At 40.1% G+C, this 25,434-nt stretch overlaps 1 protein-coding gene across 4 annotated transcripts in view; it reads right to left on the reverse strand.

The window, feature by feature from the left end:
* The window catches only part of nectin1b (nectin cell adhesion molecule 1b), a 156,124-nt gene extending 137,112 nt beyond the window's left edge, over positions 1–19,012 (reverse strand). For 2 of the 4 annotated variants that reach the window (XM_068317711.1, XM_068317710.1), the window contains exon 1: positions 18,186–19,011. In XM_068317711.1, coding sequence (XP_068173812.1) covers positions 18,186–18,237 — 52 coding nt within the window. In that variant the 5' untranslated portion in view covers positions 18,238–19,011. Of the gene's footprint in view, positions 1–18,185 lie in introns of all 4 variants that reach the window. The other 2 variants (XM_068317708.1, XM_068317709.1) reach the window with 2 other exon arrangements.
* Positions 19,013–25,434: the final 6,422 nt, after the last annotated feature.

Here is a 25,434-nt window from a genome sequence, read left to right on the forward strand (position 1 = left end):
AAATCATTGTAACTGATGCAGAGTATAAAGAAAATCACGAGGCAGACGGACAAGAACACTTTAATATGCATTTCTGGGTGATGAGCGTTAAACTCCTCTGTCTTCTTTATGCTATTACCCAGAAGGTTCATATTTGAGTCGTGTCTGCTGAATGGCCTGATACACTACGACAGGCCAGGCCTTGGGCAGAAAGAACAAATGCCATCATGCCAAACACAGCTCATAGCGCTGAGCAAAATACAACCTTTAGCTATTTAAGTAGGCAGCTGTGTCTGAGAAGATGCATTGAAAACAGAAAATTGGCATATCACCATACCGATGCACCACTGTGAGCTGAGTCGAACGGTCAGCATGGAACAGACTTAACAGTAATTAAACTGCAGCAGCACTGGCCAAGGCTAAGGCCTAGAGAAAGCTTCATCGTCTTTAACATGCATCACTCTTTTTTTCACATGAGCTGATTATACCAAAACAATATCAGTTAATGTTAAAATTTAAAACGTTATTTCCCTGCTGGTTGTAAAATACATGCCAACGGCACAAATACTGGATGACCTAATGCTATACAACCCTGGTCTTACAAAAAAAACACACAAAAAAAACAAACATCTGAAATTAAATGTCACAAATTTGTTAATATAACTATTATAAGAAACTTTTGACACAAAGTGACAAGATAGACAGGTGAAACAATCCAAGATGCTTGGTAATTCCTCTTTGGCAGCAACACTTTATTTTAGCAACTCAGAGACACTGATTCAATTAAACGCAGCGTAAAAGATAAATAATCTGATCACAAAAACTAATAACCATTCATAATTTACGGAATCCTCAGTTAACTCATTTCCTTCCCATTCTGCACGCACATTTGACATATTAGTGGCAACAAAATCCATCATACTTTTTTTCCGTGCTCACAAACACATACCACTATTGGTGTGAAAGGTATAAGTGAAAGAGCAAGAACAAAAGGAAGCCAAGTGCACTTTAAGTGTGACACACCTGGCAACAGTGCAAAGACCTCTAGATGAGTGTGATTAACCTCTTGGCCTGCTGGCTTTGTTTTCATCTGGCTGCATCTGTTCTAGAGAAGCAGCAAAGGCTGCATGAGTTAATGTACTGGTGAAAGAAAGCAGGGCAGCTGCAATCTTTGAAGCTCCAGGTGGGGGATATAAGAATTCCATATGGCCACGACACTGCGAGGAAGACAGCAGAAGATGGATCTGTCTGTCCTGGAACACCTTTGTTTGCTCTGTTTCGGAGAGACAGGGAGACGTCTGTGCCAAGATGTCAACCGCAGAGGCCACAGCTCATAAATAAGACGTTAACCTCTGCATTTAGAGAGGATACATGCATTTTTTTTCATTGCAACATTGTTCTTGATTCTACAGTATAACTTAGTCCCCTAAAAGAGAAGAAGGGGTGGTGCAGCACAGAATTATAAAGCAAGTCAGTTCCTTTCTAGGGATAAAAATATTATATCCTCCCGCTTTCAAAGAACGGATCCATTTTAATCTTTCCCTGGTTCCTGTTTCTCTGGAACTGACTTGTGAAGATAAAAAATGTCTCTGTCTAGGATATCTGTGCCAGAAAAATCAATTTATTAGCTATAAGGGCTTACATAAGTTGCTTTCTCACTATGCGGAAGGGAGCTGCACATTGATGCTGCAGAGCCCACTTACTTTTGCACACAATGAGGTCAGCACGTGACCCCCTCTGGTGCTGGGTACAAACACATCCCTGTTGTAGCGCTCTGGACAAAGCGTTGAAGACCATCTGATTGAATCCTGAACACGATACCGACCTGACACAATGCACTGGAAACACAGACCACAGTGTGTGCATATGTTGCTGAAAATACTTGCAGACATGCAACCATGCACTCAGGAGACTGGATAGCGCAGTAGTCCCTCACCGCTATGTGTGTATTTGGGAGGTTACTTAGCACGGCACACAATGCTGCACACGCTCCATTGTGATGCATGAGTTGAAGTCACACTGCCTGAGCTCATTCAGCCTGTTGGACATATTCATTTCCTCCAATACTTAGAATGTATAATAGAAGAGGGAGGAGCAAAGGGCTTTGCGATAATAAATCACGGAGTTAGTCTCTCACCAGAAAGGTTACACATTTCTAAATGGGTCCTTTTTATTCGCCTTGGTGGGATTTTTTTCCTGCTCAGCCTTTGATTTATAGCACATCAACCGGCTTTTGAGTTTTGAAGCCTTGTTGATTCATAGATGGCTGACAGCTCCTGACAATCTTCTATAAATATTAATCAGAAATTTATGTTTCAAGTCAGAGTGTCAAATAATTTTAAAGACACCGCCAGATGAGAATTTAAATTAAATGGTATTCCTACAGAAACTAACAGAGGAAACTGTCTCATTACCTGACTGAGAGAATGGACACAGAAGGACAAGGCAATGTCTCTGTCATAACTATAATAGTTGTGTGAAACTATCTGCTTCAAAATATGTGCAATCACTCAGCAAGTGACTTTTGATTTTTAATTAAACCTTTGTTTAACCAGGGAGACAGGCTGTGGACAAAACCTGATTTGTAACAATGACTTGAACACAGCCTGTATTGTTCAGGCATGATGACTGTGGGAGCAAGTTTGAGATGCATGAACAGATTGAGAAATACTCCATCATGTGGATCTGAACAAAGCTAACATTATCAATAATCGGTAAAGACTGTAACCCTCTCACTATTCCTCATCATAAGTACATATAATCACCCCCAACAATAAATTCAGAACTGTCTACATGTAGATGAGCTAAACAAATGAGTCTATTTGTGAACCACAAAAGGGCTTACTCACGTCAGAAACATACTTCGACCAATCCTTAAAATATGTCATTCAAAATATAACACATCCTTTAATAGTAGTTTTCTCTTGAATTTCTACAGGCCTTTCAAATGATTAAGAAAAACTGATTTGTCATCTGAGAACTCTGTTCAAGGTGTGTGGGAAGGTAAGCCTCAGAGGCACACCGATAACTCTTTCATTCCTGGCTTTTGTTTATCTCACAGGGAATTTTAAAAAGATATCATTCATTATTCAAACTGGATTTGCTGAATACTGACTCTTTTCAGTGCTTCATTTTGGAGATGTTTTTGTGTAAATGTTAAATAAACCAGACCTTCGTTCCAAGGATTACCTTGAAAATCTTTGCCCCACTCAATAAAGAGAACCTTCACAATAGGCCTACACTAACTCTGTATACAAATGACAGAATACATTGTACATGCTTTTTTGATAGAGAGTAAACTGCTAACCCACCAATCGCTTTTCTATTTCGTCTAAATTAATGCCACTTGCCTTCAGTTATCCGACAACTCAGACATAATACCACTGCCACCATTCTCCCAGAAGGCTGTTTTTACTCAGTTCTTCCTGCTGTGATCACTGTGACTCTTTGTTGTGATGTTGCAGCGATTGGGACAGTTAAAACCTTAATACAGTAAATACAGAGCTCCACATGTTTTTGAAAGCACATGTTTTATTTACTGTGTTTGTCCTTAGCAAGAGTTCATGACTGACTGACTCGGAGTAATGTTTGCTTGATTTTGAGTTGATGGACCAGGGAAGCATTATGACCATGACTTGATGAATTCACACGTAGACTAGGACTGTGGGACATCTGAAAAATGTGACAATGAGATATTTTTTTTCCTGCAGTACATTTTCCTTTTCTTTTCTTTTTTGATCAGATGACTTGTACAAACCTATACAAAGAGAACAAATCATTCCAGAACTTGTTTGCAGTGAGTCTGACTCTCATATAAATTTGATGCCAGTCTAAGTCATAAGACAACAGCCATAAAACGTAAATAAAACAGCCCTGTCAAATTAAACAAAAAAGGAAAGCAAATGACATTGCCACGAAGAACTCTATGACACCATCAGATAGTATAATGATTCATAAAACCCTCTATCCATTTATCAATTTTTGTATTAACCTTGGACACTTGTTTTGCTGCACAGATCCAACTATGTCCATGAATGAAGTCTTGCCAACAAACTATGAAAACTTCATGCACATCTGCAGGCAACGCACGCCGTTCCGTCAGTCTTGGACTCTTGTGAGACACAAAAGTGCTTTAAACAGTCTATAAGACTGTGGGAAAAGGTAATACAGATAGAAGGTGGTTTAATATCAGTATGGGGAGGGTTCATAAATGTTTAAATTGCCGTAAATAATAAGGTAAATAAATTGTGACCTCAATCGTGCATTCCTTAATCGCGTGTGATTCCTGGAACGCATTAACTACAAAGAACGAGGGCGCATTGTAGATGAGTTAGAATTTCAGCAAGTTGGACTTGTGCTTAATTATAGTGTCAGTCCTGTTGACATATTGAGAGACAAAAGAAACTGCCAACTAGTTTGCATCACTGATGCAAGCTATAGTATGTTCTGCAAAGAAGAGGCCTTTCTGTTAACGACACCAGACACCTGTCAGTGTTTCCTACTTGATGTGATGTAGATTGAATGTTTGGGGGGGGGGGTGGTGAAGAACTTAAACCGAGAAGAAAAAAAAACTACAAATTTTTTATTCATATTAAGGAGTAAAAACATGTATCATATAACATCTTGACATTGTACACTATACCTTGTGATGAAGCTAATGCATGCACACACCCGTGCCGGAATATGATAAATGTGAAGCCCTGCTGCACACCACTAGTATGTGTGTTGGACTCTATTTTGCTTATTTTTAGTGGGAGTATTGTTTTGATTTCATTTAATTTTGAAAATCAATGACCTCATCTTCTTGAGGGAAAGTCTGCAGTCTATTCAGTTATCGTACAAATACGTATACAAGCAAGCACACCTTCGCGTATAAACTGTTCTTTACACTTCATGAACATGTCATCACTATTCATAAGTGGGAAGAACAAATCAGCAAATTGACCACATGATATCTACATGTTTGGGTTTTTGGCATGTCAATCTAGGGGGTAAAAACAAGCATAAGTCAATTACCCCATACAGTCAAATGAATCACAACCCTGAAGTATGCCTGAAAAACACAGAAATATCTTCTACGTGGTAAGCACTTGAATTCTCCAATGGCACTGAGTTTCTGCTTGACGAATTCTTCAAGCTCAAAGCATGAAAAGCAGTTGTGGATGTCAAGATTCCCCTGGCACTCATTCACTGATGATCAATTTCCCATCCTCCATCATGCAGTCAGCCCTCACGCTCAGCACACAATCCCACACAAGTAAATACAGTGAGTGGCTTAATGCATTTTGTTCTCCAGGGATTCACAGACCAAAATGGCATCAGGAGGGTAAATAAATAAATAAATAAATAGATGCATACCCCATTGAGCAATGGGATGGATTATGTCGAAGAGAGAACAGCCTTTGTTCCTGTTCTGGGTCTAGAAATATAGGAAGGCCTATGAGCAAAAACAGACATGGCCATTGCTTCCACAGAAAGCCTGGAGCTGGTTGATAGTACAGATAAGTTTAAATAAGTAGAGTGGATGCAGACATTGTTATACAAAATCCCCAAAAAAGCACCACTGCATTGAAAAGGAAGTGTAGTTAGAGTCTTTAAGTGTGGCCTCCATTCAAACTGCAATCAGGGGGTTGGCTCAACACGGACTATGCTAACTTCAGTTAACAAGGTTCATACATCACTATGTATGAACTTTGTTAGCTGGATAGTGCCCCCCGATGACACTATCCAACAAAAAACAGTTTATTTCTCATCACAGCAGCAGCTCATGTCAAGTTATAAATGTATCGACATTTTGGCAGTGGCAGGAAAGAAACACAAATCAACACTCACAATGAATCTATGGGCACATGTTGGCAGGCAAGGCTTGATGAAACTTTCACAACATAATGTCACTCAATGTGATTAATCTCTGTGAGCATATAATCTAGTGAGCTGCTCAGAGTGCACATCATTTCTCACCCCACCTCTGCACAGCAGCAGCTGGATAAGCTATGATAGGCTGAAGGGCAAGGTAGCACAACCCTACCCAACACTCAACATCATGACCTTGACTGGAGCACATGCTGCCAGGCGGACTCTATCTTTCCACACTGCTGAAAAGGGCCTGGTCCAATTACAGGCGCTGGGTACATTGTCTTGTTAACTTCAGCTACGACTGTAAATCTGGGCAGCTCAGAGATCAAGCGCTCACTGGAGTTTAAATTGACAGAGCTACCTTTTCTGCTGTCACAGACCTCATGTTCCTCTGTCACTAGCGGGTAATGGAGGAGAAAAATAAGCTGTCTGAGACTTCTATGCAGATAGTGACGGCATCAAAGTCAGCACATTCTGACAGCCTTTGTGGGGGGTTTGACTCTCCTTCAATCTAGAAAAAAATGTGTAGCCAAGTTTTCATAGTTTAGTCTGTCTGCCATGCCTTGTTGACTAGAGACATGCAAACATTTATGATCACTTTAACACCGAATAAAGTTACGATATCTTGCAGCAACAATGTTGTTAGAGGTAGGCCTGACGCTATGACTCATTTTATTAAGTTTGTTCTTGATTTGCTTGTTTTTCCCTTTATCTTGGCCTTGAGATTGTTGGTCAAACAAAATCAAACTGACAACATCACCTTGGGCTTACACATTGTAATATACAGGTAATTCTTTCCTCATCACTTTGTTACATTATATAGATGAAGCAATCTGAAGACAAAAAGGATCAACAGAATGGTCAATAATGAAAATAATTGGTAGTTGAATCTCAAGGGTGAAATTATTAACTGCACAATATTAAACATGTCACGTTCTACATCAGAGTAACAGATTGGATTTGCTCTGAACTTGGAAGTGAAAATGGTAGGAGTTCAGGGACAAGACAGCCATTCCATTTGATCTAAACTCAAGCAGATTACTAATGAGATATTGACCTATAAATGACACTTCAGAAATGACAGCAACGAAAATTGACCTTTAAAAAAAGAGTACATATAAAAAGCTTCTTCCAAAGCTCATCAGTGAGTGTGGACCAGAGGTCTAACATTCTCCTAGAATAAATTGCTTAATTATTTGGCAAAACGATCCTCTGGAAAAGATGTGAAATGTTAGAAAGTTTAAACAGCACACAGGGCAGGCTTGAGGCAATGTAGCCAAAAGACTGAAGAGCAAGAGGCGATCAAGTTGTGCATACCATGATTGTGAATTACGCCTGAGTGTTAATTGGAAACATAGCAAAGCCTCTTCCTCACTGAGGCGTATCATTGGAAAGGAAATAAGCAGCAGCATCAAAATATACAAAGACACTCATGAGGATTAAGTAGCACAGCTCAAAATGACCATAGTAGGCAGAGACAATGGTAAATACATATCTGACCAAGGCAACAGTCAGCATAACACAGACAGAACCTAGAAACTTCTCAGAGCGCATTGAATCTATCATCAATCCTAAAAAGCTCATTTTTCCATAAAATATGTAAATATTTTCAATCCAACTGCATACATCTTCTTGTTTAAGAAACTCTGAAAGAATCTGATTGCGTCTGTATGGGATCATACAGGTGTTATCTTACAGGGCAAGTAACTCACAATGTGCCCCTATAACTGTCCAACACCCTACCCCCATTCCCTGACCTCTATTTCCCTGCTGGTCACTCCATAGCAAATCCGTAAAGCCTCCCAGCATCTCCATGGTGATGGGCCTCAGTCGAGCAGATGGCCTCAGTGTGCCGCGCGGCAATTAAAGAGGGAGCGACGAGAGGGGAAAAGAAAGTGGGTCAGGATCAGGGGGAGCAGGGCAGGCAATGTGAAGCTGCTCCGGCTATGGGCCTGTGTACATACGGATGCACTCGCGCACTCACATGCATGCATGGGTGCGTTCATGCTTCGCTGCACTTCTTCCTGGGTCTCCATGCAAAAACAAATACCCACCCCACGCCAGTCACAAAGCATCAGCGGTGTGAGAATGAAAAGAGGGTTTAGGGTGACAGGGGAAGTGCGGCGCACAACAAACTGCCCCTGAGTCTAGCACACGCAATTTTTGCAACAGTGGGACGTAAGAAAACCCACGCAGCAGAACTGGGCAAATCCCACAACCTAATTAAAAAGATGAACCGTTTAAATCCTGACAGCATTCACAGGCAGTACACTGTTATTATTTGGATTACTTCTCCTGAAGTAGCCCCAAGTCTGGCAGAAATATCTATTTTGTTTTTCTTTTTTTGGTTAACTGACCAAAATTTCACGGAGAGCAGGGATGAAAAACACCCTCAGTAATGTAAAGCAAATCCAATCAGTCTCATACCCATATGACTTTCTTCTCATGTTGATTCTACTGAAACAACAGACTTTCTTTTAATCTTGATTTGGACACAGTTGTCACAAAAGATCTGATTGAGCTTCTGAAACACTAATTAGTTATTTAAAAAGGCTTCAATTAAACTAATTTAGCAGACAATATGATCTTTTGCACATTTCAGAGCTTTTTAATTTAATTTGCTGTTTTATGTCGCACAATGAGCAACAGGCAATGCAGTAGTTTGAAGATGTCTTTAATAGAGAATATGAGTTGGTTTGAGGGGGGGGGGGGGTTGTCCACTGGCTTCCCGCAGAAAAACAAAAAAACGCTTAATGAGCTGGAAAAAATTGAGTCAACTTTTATTTGCACAAGTCTTTTCTTCCACTGAGAAGCCCTGACATGCAAAAAAAGAACTTGAGCCAAGAACACTATTTCAAGGCAAACCAGAGTCACTCTTGGATCACAGCCTCATTCTGGAACAGTGTGACCCTCTGCAAACTCCCTCCCCCCACAGGGCCTTCACGTAAATCTCCATTTGCCTTTTCCCTTTTCAAAAACATGCCCTGTTGTTTTCCTTTGCATTTTTTCCACTACTATAGAAGGAAGGTTAAATCCATGAACACATTTGAACAATTTGAGACTTGGCATCCTGAAGAGGTAGCGAGTCTGCAGGCCGCAACAGGGAAGGTATTTTCAGGGTTTTTGCTGCGGTATTAAACAGCGATGATGACGTTTCTTGTTCTGACATTTGTTCATCTTTAGTCTCTATTTTCAGTTTCATGATACTGACAGAGGAGCTTAACACAGCCAAGAACAACTGCGTCCATTACAGAAACATGTTTACGATGTTTGTGTTCCAACTGGGGGAGGCACAAATCAACACTTATACATCAATAAAGGCAACAAAATAAACTGCTAACATTCACACATAAGATAGACTGGGAGCTACGTGGGTGCAGGGTCAGTGAGTGGGAGTTCTTGTAGCCACTTACATCTGCATAACTTATCATGATATAAACGCTGTAACTCATATGTTGGCCATGTGGGTGGAAGAAGAAGAGGACCTTTGACCTTCACACCTTCTTTTTCTCTGGCCTGACGTGACATTTGGAGTTTTCATGGATCAACAGACAACTGCTGTGAAGTACAAATTGGCCCTGCACAATTTCTTTACTGGTATCAAAGACCTCTTCAGATTCCTGACTGGTTCATTCCATTTGCAAACCTGTAGCCAAGTGAGACATGCACTGTCAGTGGAGTGGAATCTCCCACGTGGAAACTCGTAATAAAGTCATTGCTGTTAGAGGCAAAATGAAGAGAGGAGAAGAGACATGGAGGGCGGGTTATATTCAGTTGCATCTGCAATTATTCTACTATAGAAATAAATTAAAATCATTCAGATTAACTAGTTATAAACAAAAGTGCAAGAGATCAACAAGAAAATAAATGCCAACATCAACCCAAAGTCCAATTTAGTTAAACTAGCCTTGGATTGTTGTTAACTTTAAGGCTGAGAACACCAGACACTTTTCTTCTTTCTACCAAATATAATAAATTACATAATCAATTGAAAAAGACCTGTGGTTAAATTGGCAGAAGGAACGTCATATTGTTCAGCTGTCTAACTATCTAACATAGTTAACAGGATTTGCCGTTCCCATATGGGAAATAGCCATCTTATTCACTGACTCTAACAGCTATGTTTATAGAAATATTCAGCTCTGATAGGTAGAGCGGCATAAGATGAAATGCTGAGCAAAGCACACAATTTATTTTTCAGATAGAGAGGCTTTGTCAAAATGTTGTCTCTTTATAAAAATCATACATAAGTACTTACACAAAAGTAACTGAAGTGCATGAAAGTGAAGAATTTGTCCGTTGTGTTACATTGAAGTTCATCTTGCATGATATATTTTTTTTTATCTCCACCTAGGAGATTACAGCAGTAGTATTCCGGACATGAGCCAGAACAGTTAAACTTATTGGTCACTTTTGCCCAAATTGATTCATGTGTCTATTATATATGAATCTAGTTAGAGCTGCAGCTAGATGCATAAGAAAAATTGATTTGTGAAATACTGTTTAATTATGAAGAAACTAATTTAAGTGAGGCTTATGCTTTCTTGCTGCCCAATTCAATGTTTTCATTGTTTTAATTAGTTAAATTTGTCATGATAATAAATTTTGTGAAAGCTTTCATTGAAATGTTCATTCTTTAGAGTGCAAAATATGCAGCCTTAGACATATCTTTGCTGCCAATTAAAACAAATATGATGGAGTCATTTCAAAAACTGCTTAGTTATTAAATTTGCTTATGTGATATACAGAAGCATTCATCTGAACTTTTAGTGAAGACATATTCTGTTTATATTTCCATGTATCTACCTTAACTTATACTAGAGTCCCTCATAGACACAAAGGAAGGTGGAGGACAGATAGGTATAATGACATGTCCTCTTAAGGGAGACCTGCTTTCCATCCAGTCAGTCTTCATAATGCTCTCTGCACTTTTTGTGAGGCAGACTTTAAATGTGTGCAGAACGTGAACATCCTGTATTTCTGAGTAAGTCACTTTGTAGCTCCGTTAGTAAATGCCAAGGGGGAAAAAAGGGTTGAAAGTATTCTCCCTTCTTTTTCTTTCCTTTGCTTTATTATGAGGTGTTGTCATATAGGGCACTGAGATATTGGAACAAAATATGGTTCAAGCACAGTGCAGCCATACAGCACAGCCTTACCTCTACACAACTGACAACTACAGAGCACTAAAGCAGATTCAAAATGAAGGGATGAATAGAACTCCTTTCAACTCTGATGTAGGGGATAGTGGTGCGATTACTGACACCCACATATTCAAGGACATGTAAATACACAAGACTACTGATAGCCACAAGCACTCCAATATCTTTTATAAAAAAGAGAGGTTATGCAGCAAGGAGGCAGATGTCATTTGGCACACCTGATTTTCTGGAAAAAAAACACAACATTTGTGTGAAATTCAGCCAGGAATGAAACTGCGGGATCAGTAGCAGACTACGTTAGCTGTTTTGGCATGGACCTGAGTCAACTGGAAGGATCAATGCCAAACTACAGGTCATATATGTGCTTGTCTTCATCGTCTTCACAGGAAAGAAATGATGAACAATGGGCACTATAAAACTGGCAAACCTGTGAGTTTATTCTACTCATGTGGGCTGGCCTCAACATTAATGTAACAGTAAAATCCAGGTAACTTTGGTGTTCGCCGTGACATGCCCGCTCAAATGTTATCAGGAAAGTTCACATTGTAAAGATTGAAATAGCTTATTGATTATATTTACAGTTGATGACAGCAGGGAATGATGCAAGGATGGATGAAAGGCGCTCGCTGAGAGAAATTTGACAGACACAGAGCTGACCCGTTATCACTCATATTTTGCTAGACTGTCTGCACAGGATGAGGGCACTAAGGAGCTTTGCACAAAGCCGCGGCACACTAGAAGCTTAGCTATATGTCAGGGAGAATAAATAAACCTGTGTTTGTGTTTTCTAGCAGCTCCCGCTCCTCCTTTATAACACCACTGCTGCTGATGCACCCCCCTCCCCCACTCCCATTTACAACCACGTTGTTGCTTTGAAGCACAGTTGGCTCCCGGAGAGATATCAGTGCAGAATATTAAATGAGCGAACACCATCACTCATTAAAAAGGGAAACATTTCATGAAACAAACCCCCTTTTGTATCAAGAGCTAACCAAGTCGACTCTCAGCAAGCTTCGTCCTCAAAGGCAGAGCGAGGAGACTGAAGAAAAAGGGAAAAAGAGAAGAGAGATGGTAAGGGGGTGGGTTACTCCCAAGTTTGTCGAAAGTGAAAGAAGAAAACGTAATGTACTGGCAGGAGATCAGCACTGAACCTTGTGAATCCGTGGGTCCCGTGTCACAATGATGGAAATTTCAATGCTGCTTTGATTCTAACATCTCCGTAAAGAGAGACTGAAACCGCAGCTACATTTTAGAAATATTACATTTTTCATTTCAGCATACTCTGCAAACTAATATTCCATTTCAGCCTAATCCTGGAGTGTTTATCTGTGGATGCCATGTGCAGCGGGCCAGTTCTAAGGCTCGGAAAGGGATTGACAAATTTGGTTTTTGAAGGTGGTATAGATGTTTTCTGACAGAAAATAGAGACCATGTGCAAGCGCTCGATGCCTGGAAAATCTCAGGCCACGAGTTAACAAAACTACCAGATCTTAGAAAGTGGAAAAGACCCAACTCCAGCCAGAAGAAAATGATCTTTCTATGACTTAAAATTAGGATGGAAGAAAATCTGGAAGACATCATTAAATGTTAAATATTAGGTTTATATTACTGAACAGTCTTTTTTTTTCAACAAATTATATTACTTCTTAAGAAAAGAATTATGAAATAGTTACAAAGCACAACATTTCATGCTCGGCCAGACTGTTCACTGGCTGGGTATCAGAGCATCTATTCTACTAAATAGAGGCACATCAGTCCGGCTGCATCTTGTAAATTGACTTGTCCAGGCTATCACAGAGAGAGGTCCGCACTGTGTTCATCACATCTACTTTATTTTTAAAATATACAGTCTGAGTGGGGAAGACTAGGAATCATTCACTCTCTCAATCCCTGCTCAGGACACGACTTAATGCTCCAGTTGTAAACCCAGACACAATGAGCACACAACACTTTTCCCACACGGTTTCTCTTTTTAAACAGGCCAAGCAGAAAATATGAGATGACTGCATTAAAAAGCAATTCCTTCAGCATCTTTTAGAGCAAAGACATTGATGCAGTTCCTGTGAAGAAGTGCAATTTGTCCTCAACCGAAACGACTGATTAAAGGTAAACATTGTATATGAAACTCCACGAGTCATTGGCAAGCTCAGACAGGGTCCCATAAAAAGAATGCAGAATCTTAGAATTCCTCCAGTGTGAGATTATTTACTTTTTCTTCAGCATTTCCATTAAACTCATCCCCAGATGCTGGAACAGTTATCTGAAAAAAAGAATATCCAGAAAAATATGGAACAAGTGTAATCACTCAAAGCCAACTACATAGATTTTAACCATCTAATCCCTGGACAAGGATGGTTCAAACAGAAAGAATATCACTCCACAGATTAATGCACAAAGCACAATGGCCTGTTGCAATGGCATGTTGGGCGGCAGTGGCTCAGCGGTAGAGCGGGCGTCTTCAAATCAGACATCAGCGGTTCGATTCCTGCTCCCGCCAGACATCTGACATTGGAGTGTGAGCTGACTGCCGAGGCGCCCTTGAGAGAGGCGCAAGACTTGATATCATTTATTGATTTGATTTTGCTTCATTTATTTATTTTTTTGTGTGGGTTTTATGAGAAAAGAGAAAACTTGTACCATGTTGATAAGTACATTTCTGGAAAATACAGGGGGGGATACTAAACAGATGGTTCACGTAAACAACAACCACTCATTCATTTATTCATTCATTCATTTATTGTCTACTGCTTGTTCCACCTATAGCGGGGGTTGCTGGAGCCTAACCCAGCTGACCTGCGGAGGAGAGGCAGGGGACACTCAGAGCATGACGCCGGTGGACTGCAGAGAACAACAACCATAGGACAGCACATGGCACTGAGTAAAATTAAGACAAGCTCTCAGTAAGGCTGAATAATAAATCAAATATATTCAACCCCACGGTATAGTTTAATTAAGAATAGTTTTAAATCCCACAGTACAGTTTAATTAAGAATATTTTTAAATCCCATTTTTAAACATTAATATTATTAAAGAGCATCTATTTTAGCATGTTGAAATCATCAAAGGTTTGTGGATGATGATGATGACGATGATGATAGCATGACTAAAGCCCTAAAGTCATGTTGTATACAGCCTGACAACTACTGTGCGGGGATCACTGACCCAAAAGTTAATGGGCATAACTCCTATTATGTAGCGTTTACACATATACCTGAGTTTGTGTAATACAGCTTCTGACTAGAGATGAGTAATGCATGTATTCATTCATTTTCCAAACAGCTTTATTTGCCGTAATGGGTCACAGGGAGATGGAGCCTATCCTAGCTGTCTTAGGGCGTGAGGCAGGGCAAACTCCAGGCGCGACGCCAGTGCGCCACGGAGGCACACAAAGACAGATAACCACACACGCTCACACTCACACACTACTTGCAATTTGGAATGGCCAGTTAACCTGAAGTGCATGTTTTTGGAGGTGGGAGGAAGCTGGAGAACCTGGAAAGAAACCACACAATTCGGGGTGAACATGCAAATTCCGCCCAGAACGGGACTCAAACCTGGAACTGCCTTGCTGTGCTGCGACAGCGCTACCCATCGCGCCACTGTGCTGCCCATGAGATAAGTAATATTCTTCTCTCTTTTTTTAACTTTTAAACATTTGGTGTGTGAGAGGCTGTGGGATTATAATTGATTTATAGGATATAAGCTGACATGATGACATATTTTCATGTTTAGTTTGAGACTTGTAGTCAGGTGTTTATAGCTCTGTTTTATTAGTGTGATGATGTGTTTATAATTCTTATGATCCACATTAAATTCAAACACAATTTAAAGACAGAGAGATGCTTGTCTTCCTTATCATGACTGAAATCTTGCATTAAAACACCAGACTTCAAATAATCGAAGTGGTGAACTAAATTTAACATTAATTTGGTCTTTAATACTATTTGTTCCATCTTCCACAGAAAGAAAGCACTCCATTTTGTCATAACCTTTCCATTATTTAGTGTCAGTTCTTATGCTTATGTTTTATTCATTTGTTTTGTGATACACAGCCTCTATGCAGAGACCACAGTGGCTGGAAACATGCATCAGAATCTTATCAAGAAAGCTAAACGTGTGTCTCTTGATACAATTGCTGTGACAAACTTAATAACTTCAAATATCTCTAAAGAAACGCCGGGTGTTTGAGAGCGGTGCCTGAAGTATATGATGGGCTACTTCACTTCCAGAATCATTGCAGACAAAAAGAAAAGCATTAGACACACTGGAGAAGCTGACAGTAGAAACACGATGAGCTCAAACCTGAAAGAGACCGAGTTCCGTTGGTCAAGCGATTTCATTAGTTCCGATAGCAAACTTGAAGCTTAATCTTCCTTCAGCTCCCCACATTCTATTCTCCCAGGACTCCCAGATCTCTCTCTCTCATCCATCACCACAGCAGGGACCAAAAGGAGACTCCCCTTAAAGGAATGGGTAACAATTTGCATTCACATTCAAACCATCAAGGCCTGACAATCCCAGAGTGACTCTCTCCATTGCACTACATCACAACTGTCATCCAAATGAAATGCAAAATGTCACAGTCTGGCATTTATGTACTTCAAAAGAGAGAAGAAATTAGCAAAGTCAAAACGCCAATTAAAATGTTCCCAAAGGGCTTCGATATAATTTCTTGAGTCATCTGAGGAAACATTTTCCTGCCTGTTTCCCCATTCAAATGCATATTTCAACATTATTTATGATCATTGTTGCACATGTGTTGACTGTTCAATGAATCAATCAAAAGGTAGAGGTACATGACATTTCAAACACAAAGGTGGACATCAGTGGGCTCAGACTGAGTGTCAAACCAAATTCACAATGCGGCATCACAACATGTGATTGTTGTGCATCAAGCTTTGGTGACAAGCTCATGCACAGGAATCAGAGTGTTAGCTGCACAATTACCCACAAAGGGTATAAATAATATAGCTGTCCATCAAAACAGCACAGAAAATATCCACGGTGGATACATTTTTCCCACCATGTCACACGAGAATCAAACAGCAAATACAAAAACGTTGCAGATGATGCTGGCGATGGAGACATTTCGGGAGAAGTTCACCCAAAATGACTGGCAGAACTGATCATGAGTTTGCGATTCACAGCGACATAATTTCCATTTGTGAATAGCAGTACACTCAAAGGTGATGCTCATCCACCGTCATCATTTCCCAAATGTTTAATCCAACTACGACGAGGAATTAGCTGGAAAATCTCCTTTATCCCACCAGTGAGAGTGATATCTATGTGGACTCATGTGGCTCCAGGACCTGAGGATGGAGCCAAGCCATAAACAACCACCTGGCTGCTAACTCAATTCACACTCAATTACATATAATTCTGGAATACTGGAGAGACCAAGTGCTAATATAAGAAAGCAGCAACAGAGCTGCTGTTGTTATTCACAGATCCATTATACTCCATGTTCTTCTTTTATAATTTATTTGGCGAAGAGCTCGGTATATTTTCTGTTTATGAATTTGGCACACTTGTATTTTCTGCAAATGGTTATTACAATGACACGCACAGATGGCTTCTCCCTAATGGATAACTGCAACAGGGTTTGCTGCTCCTTGAATTTGTAAGGACTATTCCCACACTTGTTTGCAGTGGGTTAATGAGGGAAGAGCTTGGAACATGTTGTATATCAATTAGACCATCAGAGACAGCGGGCATTTATGGCAATGCCCTTTGACCCCAGGGGTGAAAGACCAAATTCTTGTTTTTGCATGTTAAAAGAAATGAGTCACAACAATGGTTGAAATAAAAAATCTGAAAGCCCTCCCCTTCTGAAGGCATCAGAAAGCACACATGAGGAAGTCACTTTTCTTCTAAATGAACTTTTGCATCTTATTGAACAGGAAATAAGAGCAAAGTTGAATGAAGAAGTTGATCAGACTAAGCAAACACCTCTTTAACTCAAATAAGACTTTTCGAGGACGCTGAAAGTACAACATTTGAGACATTTTCCACTTCCTTGACTGAGCAGCTTCAAAAGATTCCCATCGTGAATCCCAAGGGAACCAGTTAATCCTGATCTTCTCCACAAGCAAAGGGATCATCTCAATGTAAATCATACAGGGCTTTTGATCAAAGTATTCAATCGGACTTAAACACATGACGTCATTTAGAGCCTTGCAGTGAACAAGGTCAAAAGCTTGGTTGTTCTTGTGGTTTGTGGGGACATCCCAGGGGTGTCAAAATGTCTGTTTGAAAAATACATTTTACATCTAACTGACTAGAGCAGGACGACTGGCGCAAGATCGCCAAACCCTGCACTATAAAAACATTCATACTGTGGTGTCAGAGAGGTATAACCATCAAGATCTGAAATTTCTTGACCACATTTGACCCTTTCTTAAAATTGGCGGGCAGTGGACAGATTTGGCTGCTAATAGATTACAGAAAACTTTCAGCTGAGCCTTTAGAATCATCTCTATACTACGGATCACACACAGCAACAGATGAAAAGGGCCATGAGCACAAGCTGTTTTGTTATTGTCTTGTTTTATCGTTCCAATTAAAAGGATGTCAATATTCCTAGAATCATGACAAAAAAATATATTTTAAGCTCCACGGGAGCATTATTCTAACCATTGATGTCACCTTCTGTCTCCTGAGGCCTGTGGATTTCATCCATACAAAAACTCAACGATATTGGAATAGTAACCTGTAAAAATTCTAATTCATTCTTAAGATTCAAATGACTGAACGATATTCAGCTAACAGAAAACAGCTGAGGATCCAGACCACAGGTTTCAATTATCATTCAGGAACACTGTGCGGCTCGAGTTGCCATTCCAGTGAGATATTGGAAAAACTTGAAGACTGTTGGCCTTGCACGGTTCGCGCATGTCGCCATCTACCTGCTGCCCGGGTAAGTTCATGATTTTGCAGACAAATAAGTATTCTGCAGCCGTTTAGTCCGACTCTGACCGCAAACACGGAGCGGTTGTCTCTCATTTGCGCACCTTGTGTCAAAACACACAGCAGGCGATCACTGCAATCCACCTAGTCGTGCGCAAATCAAGCGCACGCACACACACATGAAAACACACACACACACACACACTCACACACACACAATGTGGATCATGGATGATGATTGGAAAAGGCACATTTGTCTCATCCCAGATGTCTGCGTCTTACCTTGGGCGTGCAGCACCAACAGGAGTATCCACATCCCCACGCACATCGTCATGGCTCTCAACTACCTTCTCCGATAACCCGAGAGTGGATGAGTAGGGATCAATAGAGACGACACACACCACGCATGTAACTTCTGCAAATCCCACTTCGGCTCAAACAAGTCCTCCTCTAGACTTTTAAGTGAAACTAGAGGATCGGGCGGTGCGCTCCTCTGGAGCAAAGCATCAATGTCACGTCTGCGGCGGATCCCCGGGCAGGCGGAGAGTTTACACTAAGTCGAACCTGGATGGGTTCCCACGATCAGATCCACGCGGCTCCTGGTTTTGTCGTTTTAGGTGATGTGCTGAGAAGCAGCAGGCGGTGAGAGAGTTGGGTTTCTAGTCAAAACTGCTCCTCTAGCTTAACCATCCAGCCTTTGTTGCTCCATCCACCGCAGCGGCTGTCGGGAGTCTTTCTCTCTCTTTCTCGCTCTCTCCCCTCTCCCAGGATTGTGGGTCTGATGAGTGGGCGGGAGGTCCTCGATCGATGCTGCGCGGGGGAAGTTTCCAACACTTGGAGAGTTCTTCCAGGGAAACGTCGCCTTTTGCTTCCGTCTGCAAAAGTGACAAAGCAGCTAATAGATAATCTGCGGACAGCGTTCGCAGCTCCCAGGTCGTCCCTGCCTGCAGTCTCGGGCAGCCGGAGAGATCAGGGAGGCGAAGTTATCGGGATTCTGTGCGCGGTCCTTTTTCTCGGTATATTTAGACAGAATGAGGAGTGTTTTTCTCCCCCTTGGAAGCGCACCTTTCCGCTGATCTACCACCACCACCTTGAGTTTCTGACTATAGCTGACGATTTGGGAGCGAGATCGGGATCGTAGGGGGGTGACGTCGTGCAAGGGAGGAGCCTGGATTGTCCTGCAAAAAGCAAATACCTCTCCCGGAAAACTGCAAGAGGGTAGTGTGGCGCTCACACGAAGCGACTTCAGCTCTGTCTGATCGCCCCTGCTAAGAATGGAGCGGAATGAAAGGTCTTACTTTAACAGGTTATAGATATAGATCAGTCTGAGGTAGAATGGAAGAGGATGTGAGGAGGACGAGCCCTCTGGAAACACAGAAGTGGCTACAAAATAGAAATCCACAGAACTGGTAATAAAAGAATTAAAAATTTGTAAAGAAAAACCGAAACCCAAATAAATATTTAGTCAGTAGTTTGTTGTTGTTGTTTTTTTTGTATTAACTTCAAATTAATAACATAATCAATCGTTCTTTCCAGATTGAAGTCATTATTTAAGTTCAGATGCGGTATCCTGAACCTGATTGGTTCAAACGGTCAACCTTCTTTCTGGGGAAATGACACATAATGATAATCTTACAGAGGAAACATGTCTGTGGGTTTTAGTCACATCTTCAGCTGCTTGTGTTCTTACATGATGGGAGGGGGTCTGCTCTGCCTCATGAGTCAGCTGCGTGACTCTCTTCCTCTTCCTCTCTCTGCCTTCTCATTCTCCAGCCAGATCATCCTTTCCTCCAGAAGCAAGTCTGTGAAGATGCTGTCTGCAACGCCAGGATAACACTTCCCTCTTGTGGACACCGGTTCTTCACATGATCACAAAACGGCAAAACCCAACACAGCCAAATGTTGCAGAGTCCATTTTATTATTTGGAGTTTGTATGAGCTCCAAGTCCTGTCTTTGTTGATGATTTATGAACAGCATCTGCTGAACAGCAAGAGAAATCACCTGGTATGACAAGACAACGCCCAGCCAAATGGTTATTAGGGTCAGTTTAGTGTTTGCACCCCTGCCACATAAATCATGTGCTTTCCTTACTAAATGAAGGATGTCCAATTTACAATCAGGCCTGTAATCCTTTTAAACACAACAACACCAAACTGGTGCATTCTGGGAGGACACAGTGACATGCTTTCCTGCAATAATAAAAAAAAAACACACAAAAAAAACCCCAGATTGCATCTTGAAACTCTGGAGGCTTTTTCTATAAAGTAAGTTTCATCAAAAATGTAATAAATGTAACTGGTTATTCTGCTTTACCTGAAAACATTTAGGCAAATTTCTATTTGGCATCATACAAGTTAGCCTGAGTCATTCAAGAGCAATGAATGAAATGTGGACCACGGAGGACTCTCTGGACTTTACACTACATTTCACCGTTTAGAATGTAATCACTTTACTTCAGAAACCTTGAAAGGTTAGCACAGCAGCAGGGGTTTTAGGTTGTTGAGAAACAGAGGATATTTTGATAATACTGAACAATTCTGCCAGCACTGACTGGACGAAAAAATATTTTTATCTCAAGGAAATTTTACAACAATGTGCCCTTGATTAAGGAGCTCAACTAGCTGGTGGTAATTGTTATTTTTCAGTAACAGTTGCACATGATGCCTCACAAAAAGCATCTTACAAAAAACTGCAAGCTTGCCACTGGCTGCAGGAGCAACAGCTCTGCTGCCCCCGACATCGACAGGGCGCAGTTGTGGTGTACAGCTGAGCGAATGATTTTGATGTAGTTATTCAAAATTACAGTTTGTACAAGGCCTGAAGGCGATACCCAAACCACTGCAGAAATGTTTAGAACAAAAATGATAGCAGACCTTTAGCAATGTGTTGATGAGCTGGAAGAGAAACCATGTCTTCTACAGTCCAGAATAGCGTGGAATCTGCATTGGGCCTCACCCAAATCTGCCTCTCTGGAGAGCAGATGACTGTTTTTATCCAAAACCGTTGGTTGTTCTTGCCTGAGAAGACATGTGATAGAGAATTCAATACCCAGCACAGGTCTGCAATGTTTCATTGTATTTATGCTGATCTCACAACATCTTTAAAAAAAATGGTACTCAGACACAGAGTAGAGTTTATGACCTCCAATACAGACGTTATGTTTTCATTTGTGTTCCTTTTTTTGGGTGTTGTTTTTTAAACTCTTCACTTTTATTCCTCTTACAGGGAAGAGTGTGTAAAAAATAGTCTTATTCTGTGCAACGTGTTATGGATTTAAACCCAAATCTGGATCTAGCAGGTTTAATTGGTGAACAATTGCAGGTTGTGACACTACAGTTACAGGGTTCATTGAATTAAAGGTGCTTGTTGGACCTTTGGTAGAGGCGTGTGTCCTACTGAGTGCCCTTATTGTTGTCTTCACAGCAGCCTCTGAAAACGACAGACACCCTTGCCTGGCTGCTGCTCACTGACACCACTCAACATTTAACACAACATAATCGTATTGCTGCAAACATTGTATAGACATTTTTAAAGTAACGACTTGATACTGTAAAGTAATTATTTGACCCAACATAATCATCTTGGTAATATATTTGTACATTTCCAAGAGAAGAGACTATCTAAAATGTTAATTACTGAATGCAATTTTTGTTTAAGTGTTGTGAAGTCAACAGTTGATGAAATCATATAATAAATAGACATTATTTTGACTAAATTCTGAAAAGGTATTCAAAAAATAGCCAGCATAATAGCCAAAACTGACCTTTCCACAGTGGTAAATAACTGAGTCATACTGACATGTTTGCTACCCATGGAGGTAAAACACATAAACATGTTGCATGTCCAAAACACATGCAAACACAACATAGAAGGGAAATGCTAACGTTTCACAAAGGCAACGAATCTCCCTCCAGGGGAAAAGAAAGGTCTTATCAACCTTTTGCAGTGTTTTTATTGACAGGGTATTATCCTCTCCTTCAAATATCCAAAGGGACAGAAGCTGTCTGGCATTTGCAGCTTGTGCGCTAAAAACCTTTGTAGATCCCAAGAAAAACAGAAACAGCAGCAGATGATGAGTGGTTCCTGCTGCGCTTGTTAGACAAATTGAATTGGAAATACCTTTGTGGCCAAGGGTGTGAACTTTAGAAGACGTTTTCTAAGGTATTTTAATATACACACACATATACATTCGCAAGCTGACCTCTGCCTCTGCATTTCAACAAGATACAGTCCCAAACGAAGCTGTCTGGACTCTTATATGTCATTTGAAATGTGTTCTGTGTGTTATAGTGTTGCTTGCATATTTAAATTTATTCTGTTAAACTGCTCTTGATGAAATTTAAAAAATGCTGTGATAAAGTGAAATTAGTGGAATCAAACTGAACCTTCAACAGACCCCTGTGAAAAATGAAATCTAAGATTGTTGAGAAGGAAGACTATGGAATTTTACAGCTCTGTAAGGCGTCTGTTGTCTTCAACATTGATCCTTGGCCTTTTAGCATAAAGACCACCCTGACATTTTTATTAAGGAAAATATAGAAATTATTTACTGGCATGGCTTTCTCATAGAGAAGTATAATCCGAAATGGATTATATTCATTTTCTTTCGTTATGAATTCTAGGACATATGAATGACGTTAATTAAATCATATTTTATTTATTGCTAGATACAAGACAATCAGTTTCAATACATGTTCACGTAGTTTACAATGTCAGGCATTATGCTTGTGGTCAAGTATTTACTTTTTTTAATTGGAGACTTTAAACATTATATACCCTTATAAAGGTTTACTCACTATGGGTCAGTGTTTTAATTAAAACCTCTTTATGTTGTACAAAACCCACTAAATGTGATTTATCAGCTCACAGTTAGAAAGAGATGTATTTAAAGCTGAGTTGTGTTTCTTAGAGTGAAGCAGAAATCATACACTAGTTGCTTAATAATAAGGAAAAAAATCTGTGATGAGACATTCATTTTCATAAGAATGGAAGCGGAGTTGGTAAAAAAAAAAGAAAGAACATCTACTAATTGTAACAGAATACTTTGCAACTGTAAGGAAACCAGATATTTTTCTCTGTCGAGCCAAACGCTATTTGTTAAGAGCCAATGCAGTTATTCATCCATTTTTTTGTTATTATAAAAACATACCATAGCAAAAAGTATGGCTGATAGGGTGTAGTAGCTGACAGCATTTCACATTATGAATACTGGGCAGGTATTGAGTCTTTCATTTGTGAATTTTGATGTATTCCAGATACAAGACAAGGACAGATGATATAAACTGACAGTGTGTGTATGTGTGTGTGTGTGTGTGTGTGTGTGTGTGTGTGTGTGTGTGTGTGTGTGTGTGTGTGTGTGTATGTGTGTGTAAGTGTGTGTGTGTGTGTGTGTGTGTGTGTGTGTGTGTGTGTGTGTGTGTGTGTGTGTGCGTGCGTACGTATGCACGCGCCTGTGCATGCGTACGTGGATTAATCCTTCCTCCAGGGAACCTTTAATAAAATGCTACCATTTCCAAATGAAAGAGGAAATCGATGTCTAATAAAGTGGCTATAGTCATGTCCTGTTACTCACCAATTACAGTAGACTAGTAAATGCAGTAACTGACATTAGACTGCCTCACAATCAACAGTGTACTACACTGGCACACAGTTATATCTGCAGATATACAATTGACCTCTGTCTGCAGCAAGTAATGAATGAGCATTAGATGTAGCTTATGTGCTAGTGAACAAAGAAATAACTGCTGTGGCAGAAAACTGAGAGACAGAAAATCAGCTTCTCATTGTTTAAATAACTTCTTTTGTTTTTTGAATGTCATCTTCAGCGTCTATGACTTAATTATTACTTACATTCAACTCAAGTTAGTAGCTACCAGAAAACTGTGAGTGCAAATTCACTCCCTGATATTTTTGACCGTTTATATTACCACATATTAAAAGCTACACAAATGCATTCAGCTTTGCTTTTTGTGGTTCTGCCAGAAGCTGCGCAGAAGTGTTGCAATTCCATTATCTTTGCCAACTGTGACTCCAGAAGCTACATCTCTTCTACTGTGACAGCAGGATGAAATCTCTGCTCTGGCAATAATGAGATGGATCACATGCATGGCAGCACTTGCTTAGTGCCATGGTTTTTACTTTCCATCAGTGGGCTAATTTTCAACCTACTTCCAACTCCTATAGGCTTTCCTGGCAAAGCTGTGTCCACTTTGACTGGCTGCTTTGTTGAAGTCAGGTTTCTGCTCACATGGAGCCACCACATGTATTCCATGTGAAGAATAAACTATTTCCCAGCAGTGCTATTAGCCATACCTAAGTCACTCTTTGTTTTATAATCACAGCCCTTTCTTGGTGGAAATAAGACATATTAATCACTGGTTCTAATAATAAACAAGATTTAGCATAGACTTTATTTCTCAAACAACACTACAATCAATGCTGTTGAAGTGCGCCAGACAGATTTGTGTTTAATCCATTCAACAGAAATTGAAAATATGTGCAACAATAATGCACATTATGATTATAAAAAGGAAATAGCATATTTTGCTAATGGTTTTATTTTTTTATATCTCAGTTAGATATAACAACATTTACATGTCAATATTATATTATTGAAGAACATCCACTTTGCTGAATTGATTGCGGAATGGAGAACATATTGAATCCAAGCTTTTGTGACAGAATTAAAATCTACAGTGCAACAAATGTGCTTCACAATTTTTAGAAAACATTCCAGGCCTGTCCTCTCAGATATAGTGCTTAATATAATTGAAATCCATCTTGGTGCTATACAATAAGGATTTAACATCCAGGAAAACAAGCCCAGTGGACCTGTAAGGCTCTTTGTAGAAAAACATCTATAATAAATATTCTTCATTTCCATGACTACGGTACACCAGAGCCTGTTTTAAGGACAGTTTAAAATCCCACTATGGCCACTAACCATACAGCTCTATTGAGTATCCAACAATGGTACACAACAATAAAGAAAAATACTCGTCTTCTACTCTGCAGAGGATTCCTGAAGGTGACACAGCTGCTGCGACACTCTATGTTACTATCAACCCTCCAGTTGGGGTACTTGATGATTCAGCGTTATGCTAACTAAATTACTTGTTTGTATAATTATATTGTCTGTCATCCCTGTGTCACCCATAATATGATATATGATATAATATTAAACTTAATGCCTTGTTGTGTTTCCAGAAGACTGCCCCTCCAATGTGCTATTTGTTAAGAGCCAATATCAGTTATTGCAATAAGAGGGTGTATTTTCTCTTAATGACAGAGTGAAGCGATAACATACAGATATATGCAAAGAGAAAGCCAACCAGAAAATAGAAAACTGGGTGACGGTAGAAAAGGAAATCATTTTATCAGAGACGTTGTTTTCCTTGGAATATGTAAATGAATGCAATGCAAATGTATAAAACCTAGATTGGACATTTTGAAATGCTGGCTGCATCACAGTCAAGCTATTCCAGACTATCGCCCAAGGCGGGGGGATTTCATTTATTTATTTCAAAGGAA

The sequence above is a fragment of the Antennarius striatus genome, chromosome 6, assembly GCF_040054535.1.
Source record: "Antennarius striatus isolate MH-2024 chromosome 6, ASM4005453v1, whole genome shotgun sequence".
In the NCBI taxonomy this organism is placed as follows: domain Eukaryota; kingdom Metazoa; phylum Chordata; class Actinopteri; order Lophiiformes; family Antennariidae; genus Antennarius; species Antennarius striatus.